This window comes from Amblyraja radiata, chromosome 22 (genome assembly GCF_010909765.2).
Source record: "Amblyraja radiata isolate CabotCenter1 chromosome 22, sAmbRad1.1.pri, whole genome shotgun sequence".
Lineage (NCBI taxonomy): Eukaryota > Metazoa > Chordata > Chondrichthyes > Rajiformes > Rajidae > Amblyraja > Amblyraja radiata.
The window spans coordinates 9317412-9330652 of NC_045977.1; the positions used below are offsets into that span (position 1 = coordinate 9317412).

The following is a 13241-nucleotide window of genomic DNA, read 5'->3' on the forward strand; positions in this document are numbered from 1 at the left end:
CTTTGTGTCTGTTTTGAGTCCATTCCGATTAAAACATTCAAGTTGAGGTCAGATTAGGTAATGCAATGCCAGCCCAATGCATTGCTAAAAATAGTTTGCTTAGTAATATTTTAGTATGTAATGGTATTATAAATTAATACAAACTGATATTGTAATTTCTGTCAGCATAAAGTTGGCAGAAAGTTTGGAAATGTTAACTAGAATAGGATAGTTGCTATTGTACCAATGGGATATTTTGGTATATTTGGCTTGATTCTTTTTTTTAGATAACTATAGTCTTTCATTTTCATGTTTCCATTTATAAAGAGTTTATCATGAGTGATTCTTTAACTGGACAAATAAAATGTAAAAATCATTTTATTTTGAAATTCAATGGATAAGTTATATTCAGATTCTTAATTTAGACTATTCTCTCAAAAGCTTCGGGTGCAAAAGTGTATTTAACATAAAGGAAGTGGATTTTATTCCTTTTTTATGAATATTGCAGTGTGAAGATGTCAGAGCAGGAGCAGTTGCTGGAGGTTCTCAAGAAGGAGCTGCGGTCTCTGCTGATATCTGCCAAGAATAGTTTGTCTCCTGCCGAGCTTGAAAAAGATTATCAGACCATGATGGGAAAGCGGCTGCCTTTGTGTGCTTTAGGTTACAGGTCTACAATGGAGCTTGTATCCAATATACCTGATACAATCAAAGTTCACTCGTGTGGAGATGGCAGCATTCTCTTGAAAGGTAAGCACTGGTTATCATTTGAGTGAAATAACTGATTTCTAGCTGAATTAATTTTCGGACAGACTTGGATTGTTCTCTCTGGAACGATGGAGGTTGAGGAAAGATCTGATAGGATGTAGAATTGTGAAATAAATATATGGAGTAGACAGTCCAAACATTTTTCCCAGGATGGAAAAATCAAATACCAGGGGGCATATCTTCATGGTGAGAGGAGCAAAGTTTAAAGGAGATGTGTGGAGCAAGATTACTATACAGACAGTGGTGAGTGCCTGGAATGTGCTGCTAAGGGTGGCGGTTGTTACAGGTATGATGGTGGCATTTAAGAGACTTTTTGATAAGCCTGTGGATATGCAGGGAATGGAGAGATATAGATCATGTGCAGGCATATAAGAGTTGGTCTTGGCATCATGTTCAGCACAGACGTTGTGGGCCAAAGGGCCTCGGCCCGTTCCTGGCCTATACTATTATCTTTCTATGTTATATTTCTTTCCACTCAGTTGTTTGCAATGCAGCTACTTGCTAACTTTAATTTCTGAACAAAAGTTTAGAATAGCATTTTAATCCGTGCTGCTCCCACGCTCTAGTCATTTTTCATTTCATCTGGGAAGACGTTTGCCATGTTCCTGATTATTTCCTAGAAATTTGCATGCAAGGAACTGCATGGGCATTGCTTATTGGTGACTTGGTGGAGGGGGTGTGGGATGCCTACAACAAAGAGGGACCAACAAGACTCTAATGAGTACTTGTAACTTTGCCGGCACCAGAAACGTGGTGACTCTTTGTGTATTTTATGTATTGAATGCAAAAACAAATAATTTCTCTGTATCTAGGTAAATGTGCCAATAAAGTATCATTGAATTATTCATTGCTCAGGAGGCAATCATATATATCCACATATCCCGTCTGTGGGCTTTGCCTTATCACACCATCTATATATTTGAAAAAGTCAGATTTTGAAATTTTCATAATAAATGAATTGAGTATATCCCAGCTACAGGATGTCAGCTACTTGAAATGAATAACTGGACCAACAGATTTTATCTTCCAATTAATAGATAACATGCTATTCTATATGCCAGCCATCATTACTGCATGCAGAGGCAGTGGATTTCTGGATGTGGAAGGTTGTTGCTGCTGTCCTTTATATTGAGCCTTGTTTCTGGCTGGAAGATATTCCTGTTGGCAGAGCGAGTGTTGCTAATTGCCTGATGTAATTATTTTGCCCTTAAAATAATGCAGTAACATTTTCTCATTGCAAGGCTAGAGTACCAGATGAGATATTTGTGCTTGAACCTCTGGAGTGGAATTTAATCCATAACCTTCTCACTTTGGTAAGATTGTTTTGTACTGACCTAAGGCTACCGTTTGCTCAAGAGCATAGGCTGATTCAATGTCTTGGTTCTTGTGTTGTCAAAAACTGGAGAGGAATTTCTAAAAACCTTTGAGTTATTCACTGATTTTCTTTTAATTGTTACAGGAAACAAATGTGTTAAGTGATTGGACTTGCCCTTGTTTGGATGGTTGCTTTTGTTTATGTCACCCTTCTTATTTGCTTGTACGTAAAGGAGACCAATACATGGCTGAAAATAGTTTTTATAACATATCTATTGGACATCTATGTGATCATTTTTAATATATCTTAATAAAGCTTTTTCAGTACTGCTTGTTTGGTTCAATAAAATGTACTATCAATTAAATTTACTATCAATTAAATGTAAATAATGGCATTAGATCAGTGGCCATGATGTGGAAGGGTAATGTGTACCTGAAATATGTGAGATTTTGTGTTTTCAGTCTCTTATATGTACAGAAAATATGCTTTTTTTAAACAATTTTTTCCCAGGTGTTGGTGACGAAACAACAAAAGGAATTGAAGAGTTGGTAGCAAAAGCAAAGGTCTCCACCAAGACCAAACGTAACTTGAGAAAGACTAGATATGAACGGAAGCAGACTGCCCTGCCTAGAAGGTGCAATACCATCCCAATTTTACCTGCTTTAGTGAAATGTGAACTTCGAGATCTGGTGGCATCCTTTCCCTGTGGTGTCTTGCTGTCTGATTTTGACATGGCATTTTTGAAAAAGTACGGAAGACCTTTTCAGTACACACGGTATGGCTTTTACTCCTTGCAAGAAGTTCTTAAAGCAATTTCGGAAGATATTGAGATCCAACAAACACGCCAGGGTTCCCTCCTATTGCTGAGAAACAGAAGCAAAGGAAGTCCTCTCACGCAAGGTGAGTTTTTAGTTGCAAATGGTATCGTTTTGATTTAATTTTTTTAATGAATTGATTTATTTTGCTCTCTTTGAAACTTAAAATGTCCAAATGTTAATAAACACCTCCTTAATGTTCATCCATTCAAAAGAAAATTGATGGAACTCCGATATTAATGCTGCGCTTTTGCTGACCTACCATGATAAATTGTAGTGCCAATGGGAAACAAGCCTGTTCCCTTAGTTCAGCTTGTTGAAATCATGTGCCAGTTAAAGAATCATAAAGTAATGTCAACTATTGCTATATGGACTACTGTGTAGACCACACAGAGTGGTATAGAACTGCAGCTTGGTTCAGATTTTCTTGTAATCATTATTTTTATTCATGTAGGTAAATCATCCAACCAGTCCATTCAGGCCAACCAAACCCAATCAAAGGCGATAACCATGCAACCCAACCCCAACAAATCACCTACAAATAAACCTTTGAATTGGGGAAGTATGTCAGAATCTACTTCAGACACAGAGTATTTTGACAAAGGTCTGAAAAAGGTCTGTATCAATTTGGCATTTGTTATTAATATTTTGCATGTTAAACTTTACTATATTGCGCCACATAGCTATAGTTCTTCACATAGCTAACCACAGAATTGTAGAACCAAATGGAAGGCAGGGGTGAATGACCTGAACAGCTTTTGCAAACTTCATTCCATCATTGTCGGCAGCTTGCATAACTTATCTTTTAATCCAAAAGTGGTGCAAAGAAAACTGGAGAGTAGTAACTTTTTTTAAAAGAAATAAACAAATTGTGCAACATTCAATCACACTTTGATGTTGTTTGTAACATTTCATTGTGCTTGAGGTAGTTTGTAAATACTAGTTATTGATATTGAAATGTTTCTTTCTGTTGCTTAATAGTTTTCCCCTCTGATGGTTTTAGATTCCATCCGTAGTATCTACCACTCTGTCACAGTCAAGGCTTCTGTGTCTCATTGTCTGTTTCTCCAGGCATTCTGCTGATTTTTTTTTTTTTGCTATGTATCGTAAGGTCTTTTTTTATCTATAACTATTTCCTTTGTAATGTTTGGTCAGTCTACCCCACGACTGTTCTGCTCCTTGGTGGGACCCATCTGTTGCTGAAGGTGCTCCTCAGGTTGACCAGTGTCGAGATATCGGCAACCTTCTCGTGGTTTCCTGTTAATCCAGTTAGTCTTCTCTCGTGGAATACTTCATGGAGACAGATGCCGATAACACAAAACCAAACGAAGGATAGGACAAAGACTGAGTGTTGCAGCCCTGAGCCAAGCTTTGTGCTCTTTTCAGAGCAGGTGGCAAGGATGTTGGGATACTACAGTTGAACATCGAAGGTCTCACCAGTGCTAAGATATCCATCATTGAGCAGCTAGCATATGCCAACAATGCGACTGTCATACTCTTGCAGGTGACACACTGCGAAGCAGTGGAGAAACTCTCAATTCCTGAATTCACACTAGCTATTTTCACACCAAATAGTAAATATGGTCTGGCCACTTTCATCAGAGATGACACGGATTGGGCTATAGAAGGGCAGTCTGCAGAAGACTCAGATCTGGAATGGCTTGCAGTGAAGGTCCAGGATGTCACCATCATCAATGTGTACAAGCCTTCCTAGTGCGTCTGGCTACAACATCCATACCAGTGTTCAGCCCTCCCTGTGTATACACAGGTGATTTCAACTGCCACCACACCGAATGGGGCTACTCAAGATGTAATAGTGATGGAAACGGCCTCATAGATTGGGCATCTGCCAATGACCGCACGCTTCTGTATGATCCAAAGGAGCCAAACAGCTTCCATTCAGCCCATCCAGTACAAACCCAGACCTAGCCTTTGCCAGTAACACAAAGAACCATCAGCCACCAACGCGCCGGGTTCTGTAGAAATTCCCACGGTCACAACACCGACCACCACTGATCACCACAACACCACTGGTTGCACCAATATCGAGCAAACCTGAGAAGCGGTGTAACTTCCGCAAGGCCGACTGGGACAAGTTCCAACAACTTACCAACGCAGCCGCCTCGGGCCTTCCTCCAGACAGTACCAACCTGGACTATTCCTACCAAGCCTACTGCTACATGCTTATCAATGCAGGCAAGTAAACCATCCCCCGTGGCTACCAGAGGCATTACATTCCATGTTGGGATGATGAGTGTCAATAGCTATACGAAGATCATACTGCTGCTGGCACCAAAGAGAATTCTGAAATCACTGCCACTACATTGCTCACCGCTTGGATGAGAAACGACTAGAACGCTGGATTGAGACGGCTGAATCGATGGACTTCATCCACTCGAGCTGTAAAGCATGGCACACGGTCAACCGCCTGACCGGCAGAGCTACATCCAAACCCGGCAAATGCCCAGTGACTGCCAACGCGATCGCATCTCAACTAGTCAAGAATGGTCGATTCACAAACTCTGACCGCGAAGGTGGCCGAGTCATGGAAAACTGACAGAGGGGATTATGGACCTTTCACCCCCGATGAAATGGCCACAGCATTCAAGATGTTGAAAGCAGGAAAGGTTCCTGGATCTGACAGCATACTCCCGGAGTTTCTACTACATTCTGGAGACGCTGCTACCAACTGGATCCGACAGTACCTGTTGACCTCCATGGAGAAATGCAAAATACCAAAGATCTGGCGTTGTGCAACAGTCATCGCTCTCCCGAAGCCGAACAAGCCAAAGGATGATCCTTAAAGCTACCGGCCCATCTCGCTCCTCTGCATCCCATAAAACTCCTTGAGAGGCTGATCCACGGGTGTATAAACCCCATCATAGACCCTCAACTACCCCACGAGCAGGCTGGTTTCCGACAAGGTCGATCTACTGCGGACCAGGTAACCCTCCTCACCCAAGACATCGAGGACTGCTTTGAGGCAAATGAGAAGGCAGGAGCTGTTCTTATAGATCTGACAGCTGCCTATGACACCGTGTGGCACCGGGGACTAACTGCAAAGCTACTTCGGGTGCTGCCAGACAGGCGCATGGTATGCTACATCATGGAGCTGATATCAAACCGCAGCTTTGTGCTTAAGACCAGTGATGGACAGCAGAGTAGGCTACGTAGACTGAAGAATGGCGTCCCACAGGGATCCGTCTTGGCTCAGCTGCTTTTCAACGTGTACATCCATGACCTCCCAGAGACCATCGATGGAGAATATGGGTATGGCCCATCTAGCCATCCTGATGAGACAAAAAGAATGGAAGACAATTGAAAGCCCCTTGAGGCAAGACATGGGGACTTTGGCAGTATACCTACGACAGCGGCGTCTAAAGCTGAGCGAAGGCAAAACAGTGTCAACAGCATTCCATCTAAACAACAAGGAAGCTAAGCGAGAGCGAGCTGTCTTCGTTAACAACAAGCGCTTGGACTTCCAACAAACACCCACTTACCTCGGCGTAAAGCTGGACAGGTCGCTTACATTTCGTCAAGACCTGGCTGATCTCCGCGACAAGGTCATGGCACCTAGCGACCTCATCTGACGCCTGGCAGGACCAAGTTGGGGAGCCAGTCCATCAACTCTTTGCACCTCTGCCTTAGCTCTTGTGTATGCCCCAGCTGAGTACTGCGTACCCATATGGAGTAGTAGTAGCCATACTAGCCTGGTAGACACGAGCCTGATCAGCACCTTACGAACCATCACTAGGTGCCTTCAACCTACTCCAGTCGAGCAGCTCCCTATACTTGCAGGCATTCGCCTGCAGGGATCCGAAGGTAAGCAGCAACTCTGGCATTATCTCGCCGTGCCATGGACCCAGATCACCTCCTCCATCTGGCTATCAGCAGAGAGCAGAGGCCACCCCGACTGTAGTCCCGTCACCCCTTTGCTCCAAATGGAAAACAACTCCCAGCATCCATCCAGCCAACTGAGATAAAAGCACACTGGATAGCCACCAAGTGGTCACAGGAGTGGAAGGCAACCGCATCTCCATTACACAGCTACATCTCTTCACCAGATAAAAGCAGTCCAGGGTCTGACCTCCCCAGAGGAGCATGGGTGAAGCTCAACAGACTTGGTACTGGAGTTGGGCGTTTCAATGCCGGCATGTGGAGATGGGGGCTCCGCCAGAGCCCAGCCTGTGAATGCAGAGCAGAACAACAGACAGCCAACCATGTCATCTCTGGGTGCCCGCTCTACCACCCACCAAATGGAGCTCAAGGCCTGGTGCTCAACACCCGGGTTGAGATCTAACTATTCCTTTGGTTTATGTTTCATTCGCAAGAAGAAGAAGACCAGTGTGTCATGGTGGGGGTGAAATGTATTATCGACGATGCCCTGCAGTTTGAGGAACATCCTCCTTTCCGAGACCACCTCCAACAAATCCAATTCCACTCGCAGGACAGAGCCAGCCTCCCTGATGAGCTTGTTGATTCTGTTAGTTTCCGGGGCCTTTGCCCTGCTCTACTCCAGCACACGGCAGGGTAGAAAGTGGCAATGGCCACCACCGATTGATAGAACATCTGCAGCATCTTACTGCAGACGTTGAAGATCAGAGCCTCCTCAGAAAGTACAGATGGCTCTGTCCCTTTTTTTCACAGAGCGTTCCTGGACCAGTCCAGTTTACTGTCCAGGTAAACTCCATGGCACTTGTACTCCTGGGTAAACTGCACTTCTACACCTTTGATGGAGACAGGGGGCAGGGATGTTCCTCTCCTCGTAAGTCGACCACTAACTAATCTATTCCCATTTGGAAAAGAATAGTTAATTAGGGACAGTCAGCATGGTTCGTTTGTGACACACACACGCATAAACGTAGACTGGTTGTTTTGTAAGTTTGCAGATAAACCAAGGTTGCTGGGGTCGCTGACTGCGAGGAAGGTTTTCATGGTATGCTCCACGGTGTGGATCAGCTACAGAAGTAGGCAGAGGAATGGTAGGTGGAGTTTAATCCGAGCAAATGTGAGGTGTTGCTTGGATTATGTGAGGTCAAATGTAAGGGGGAAATACACAATTAATGGCTTTGTGGCGCCATCTTGTGGCCGAGCCACTTTGGTCTCGAACCTTCGTTTGTCGAGCTCGAGATCTCGCGTGAACTGGCATGATGTGGGCCGACCAATGAATGCCGATCTGTGTGGTCAGGAGACGGGGTGCAGCAGACGACAGAGAGACTTCACTTGGCAGTCATTGCTTTTGTACTAGACGACCCATGGACCCGTTGTGACGCCAGAGATCCCTGTTTTGATGCTAGTCAAAATGGCGATCTGAAAATGGCAGCGGGCCCGGCAACCCTCCCCCAACTGCGCAGGCGTGGCTGACAGGCCCGGCAAGTGGGAGCTCATTGTGCAGGCCCGACTGCCGCTTTCAAACTTGTGCCGTTGACGGTAGAAAGTAAATTAAAGTTTATAATGCGAGTAGACGACCCGTAGAGCCGTTTGTAAAACAGAACAACTTTACCCGCGGGGTCTCCGTTGTGAGGACAATCAAGTATACACCAAAGTATGAGATAAAAATGGCGATCTGAAAATCGCCAGAGGCAACCCTCCCCCAACTGCGCAGGCATGGCTGAGGACCCGTTGGGTGCCCTTTGTAACGCCAGTCAAGCAAACACGGAAGTATTAGATAAATAAAATAAAGTAAATTGAAGTTTATTAAGGGAATTACTTTGTCAAATCGAACGAAACGTGCTACAGCACACCCCAGGCGAATGGTGAATAAGGCGGCCCTAAAATTATTGCGCAGACGTGCTGCGGCAGGCCAGACAGCAGGGTGGAGCCACCATCAATCGGGTGGCGGCTGTGCCTCGGCAGGTCATACGGGCAGCTCCAGCCTCCACGGAAGGAGTGGCAGTGAGGTCGGCTACGAACAGCGCCAGCAAGGACAAGTGGTGCTTCTACCACCAAAGGTGGGACTCCGAGGCCTGCCGATGACGACCACCCTGCACACATCCGGGAAACACCTCGGCCGGCTGTCGGTAGTGGCAACTGGGCCAGAGCGTGCATCCCCTGTCAAACCTCCAAGATTCAGCGACACATCAAGGCGCCGCTGCAGAACTTCGCCCTGCAACTACATCCACGTCAACATTGTTGGACCGTTGCCCCATCCAGAGGTGTAGCCCACCTCTTCACCATCGTCGGAAGCCGTCCTGCTCTCGGATACCTCCACTGCGACCTGTGCACGTGCCCTCACCACCCACTGGATCACCGGCTTTGGGGTGCCGGCGGACATCTCCGACAGAGGTGCGCAGTTCACCTCCGAGTTGCGGTCAGCAATGGCCTAGCTGCTTGGCACTAAGCTGCACCACACAATGGCCTACCATCCGCAAGCAAATGGCCTAGTTGAACATTTTCACCGGCACATGAAGGCATCCCTCAAGGCACGTCTCACGGGCCCAGACTGGATGGATGAATTACCATGGGTCATGCTAGGTATACACACTGCCCCAAAGGAGGACCTGGCACCTTCCTCGGCCGAGCTGGTGTACGGTGCCCCGCTTACTGTCTCAGTGGACTTCGTCTCGGCGGCCCGTGGAAATCGAGAACTGCCCACCACCATGCTGACACGCCTACGTGAGAAGGTGGGCACGCATTCTCCAGTCCTCGCATCCCGACACGGTCTCACAACCACGTACGTCCCTCCCGACCTCCAGGACTGCCAGTACGTCTGCCCACCTTACACCACTGCAAAAGCCTTATGAGGGACCCTTCAGAGTGCTACAGAACGACGCCACAGCTTTCATCATTGACGTGGGTGGCAGACAAGAGACTGTGTCCGTGTACCGTCTTAAGCCGGTATAATTGGACATTGACCAACCAGTGCAGGTGACACAACCCCGCTGCAGAGGGCGTCCGCCATCATGATCAAAACTGCCCTCAACTCAACCAGCCGTAACCCCGAACGCAGGTGACAAGTACACAAGATCAGGCCGCCTCGCTCGACAGACTAACCGCTTCCAATACTCCAGTTCTGGGGGGGGGGGGGTCAGGTGGCGTCATCTTGTGGCCGAGCCACTTTGGTCTCGAACCTTTGTTTGTCGAGCTCGAGATCTCGGTGAACTGGCGTGATCTGAACCGACCATTCAACGCCGATCTGTGGTCAGGTGACGGGATGCAGCAGACAACAGAGAGACTTCACTTGGCAGCCATCGTTTTTGTACTAGTATAAATCTGTGTTTTAATAATAAATGAATGTTTGTACAAGACGTGAACTTCTTCAGCATGACCCTTAACAGCATTGATGCATAGAGAGAACTTTTGGTTCAAGTCCATAACTCCCTGAAAGTGGCATGGTAAGTAGATAGTGGTAAAGAAGGCATATGGTATGCTTGCTTTCATAGGTTGGAACATTGAGTATAAGAATCAGGAAATCATGATGCAATTTTATAGTACTTTGGTTAGGCGGCATTTGGAGTATTGTGTGCTGTTCTGATCGTTCCATTGGAGGAAAGATGTGGAGGCTTTGGAAAGGGAGCAAAGGAGATTTACTAGTATGATGCCTGGATAAGGGGGTATTCACTAGGGGGAGAGGTTAGACTTGGAATACAATATGATATGATAGAACTTTATTTATCCCAGGAGGCAAATTGGTCTGCAAACATTCATAAAACACAACAAAATACATAAAACATGAAATTAAAGTGAAGAGTGGAAAGTCCAGGATTGGGGATGTGCAAAGATTGGGTGTGGGGAGGAGTCGGTCTACCCCACGACAGAAGGGGGTGGAGTTGTACAGTGTGATAGTCACAGGGAAAAAGGATCTCCTGTGGCGTTCTGTGCGGCATCTTGGTGGAAGCCGTCTGTCGCTGAAGGTGCTCCTCACGTTGACCAGTGTGTCATGGAGGGGGTGAGCTGTGGAGATTGTGTTCTCTAGAATGCTGGAGGTTGCAGGGAGACCTGATAGCAGTATATACAATTATGAGATGCATAGACAGAGTCGACAGTCAAAGCCTTTTTCTCAGGATGGATAAAACAAATACTAGAGGGCACAGTGTTAAGTGAGAGGAAAAGAGTTTAAAGGAATAGTGCAGGGCAAGTTTTCTATACACAGAGGATGATGTGCCTGGAAAACTTTGCCGGGATTGGTGGTTGAGGCAGATGTGATAGTGACATTTAAGAGACTTTTCGATAGACATATGGATTTGCAGGGAATGGAGAGGTGTTCTTGGCATCATGTTCAACACAAACATTGTGGGCCGAAGCGTCTGTGCTAGGGCTGTTCTACGTTAATAGACGTTTTCGTGTCACTTCGATGTAAGTAGAAAATAAAAACAATTTTATTTTTAGCTTTACCTCTTAGGTTTAATTAATAATATGAAATGACATGCTCTTACCCTCTGTTTTTATGTTCAAGCTTGTCGAAGATTTGAGGACGGTGCTTGTAGACAAAGGGGTTGGAGGGACCATGGATTCTGAAGTGAAGAAAAACATTAAATTTGTAAGTAGGAATGGGACATTGTGTCACTACTGTTTTTATGGGTAGCACTGGAGTGATGGCACCAACAGTCAGTCAATGTCTACAAAATCCTCTAAATTAACCTGCAGGATAAACTCGCATTAGCATCCTCACCCAGGCCAATGTTCCAAACATTGTGGTGCTGATTATTCATCTAATATTTAAGGATTGGATGGAAGAATTATTTGATAAAACAATTCAAAAGGTTATGTTAATCTGTGAGGATTTCAACATAGATCTGTTAAATCCAAATAAGCATAAAATGACAGAAGAGTTTATTAATGCAATGTATAGCATGAGCTTGTATCCAAAAAGTCACAAGACCTAGCAGAATTACATCTCACTGTGCCACGCTAATAGATAATATATTCATAAATGTTATGAAAAGAATCTGCCACATTTGGGACAGGAGGTGATCAATGTGGAAGCTGTCCTATCTGTTGTTTTTCACTGGGCTTCCTTTTGCTTCCAAAAGTTTTCGTATAATCCTGGATGCCCTTCTTCTATTTTGCATGATCATGGACCAAAGACTCCCAGAAGTTGTTAAGAAGGTGAAATCGGATATGTCGGTATTGCAGCTGAGCAAAGGGGACTACTAAGACCGGAGGGAAGAGCTGGCAAAGATTGATTGAAAAGGGGCTTTAGTAGGAATGATGAGAGAGCAGCAATGGCAGGAATGTCTGTGAATAACTCAGAAGGTGCAGGATCATTTCATTCCAAAGAGGAAGAAAAATTTCAGAGGGAGAATAAGACGACCATGGCTGACAAGGGAGGTCAAGGACAACATAAAAGCAAACGAGAAGGCATATAGCATTGCAAAGATCAGTGGGAAGCAGGGGATTGGGATATTTTTAAAGAACAACAAAAGGTAACTGAAAGGACAATACGGAGAGAAAAGATGAAGTCCGAATGTAAGCTAGCCAATTATATAAAAGAGAATAGCAAGAGTTTCTACGGATATATGAAGAGTAAAAAAAGAGGCAAGAGTGGACGTTGGGCCGCTGGAGAATGATGCAGGTAAAGTGATAACGGGAAATCAAGAAATAGCAGAGGAATTGAATAACTTTTTCACAACATCAGTCACCTAGCCCAGGCGACCCAGCCGGAGGTGATCAAGCCCCGACTTGCGTCCCAGCAGCAACCGTCCACGGATCAGCCCTCTTAATCCAAAACCACCTAGTGGCTTTCTCTGCGGCTTCGCTTGCGGATTGAATGGCCCTCTTCTTTACCAGCCCCGTAATGCCCAACTGGTTGAGAACTTTGCAGAGTGAGCATCCTGCAAAGCCTCTATAGCCTACCTCTATGGGCTAATTGTATGTCTTCCAGCCTCTGTCCTGGCACATCTCCACCAGTTCCTGGTACTTTGCGCGTTTCTTCTCGTTAGCTTCTTCAATACGCTCTTCCCAGGGCACTGTCAGCTCCAGAATGATCAGCTGTTTTGTCACTTCGGAGGTGATGATCATGTTTGGCCGGAGTGATGTTGCTGTGATGTGCTGTGGAAATTTCAGCTGTTTGCCCAGTTCGACGTGCAGCTGCCAGTCAGTGGCTGTGTAGAGGAGGCCCGTCCTTGTTTTTGGTTGTGGTCGAGGCTTCTCTCCAGCTTTAACAAAAGTGATTGATTTTTTTGGGGCATGATGGTGTTTGCTGTTACCGATGGCAGTGGCTGTGCTCTCAGCAACCACCTTGAGCACCTGGTCATGGCGCCACTGATAGCGTCCTTCCCCAAGGGACTTTGGGCAGCTGCTGAGGAGATGTTCTAATGATCCTCTTCCAGAGCAAAGTGGGCAGGAAGGTGTCTCGCTCTTGCCCCAGACGTGGAGGTTTGCTAGGCTTGGTAGACAGCTTGGACAAGGAACCGGACGCGTTGGAG

General features: G+C 45.7%; 1 protein-coding gene across 1 annotated transcript in view; it reads left to right on the top strand.

Moving 5' to 3' along the window:
• The first annotated feature begins 435 nt into the window (after positions 1-435).
• The window catches only part of tdrd5 (tudor domain containing 5), a 38749-nt gene continuing 25943 nt past the window's right edge, over positions 436-13241 (top strand). The window contains exons 1-4 of the mRNA XM_033040341.1: positions 436-726; positions 2570-2959; positions 3329-3489; positions 11270-11353. Coding sequence (XP_032896232.1) covers positions 495-726; positions 2570-2959; positions 3329-3489; positions 11270-11353 — 867 coding nt within the window. The 5' untranslated portion in view covers positions 436-494. The remainder of the gene's footprint in view (positions 727-2569; positions 2960-3328; positions 3490-11269; positions 11354-13241) is intronic.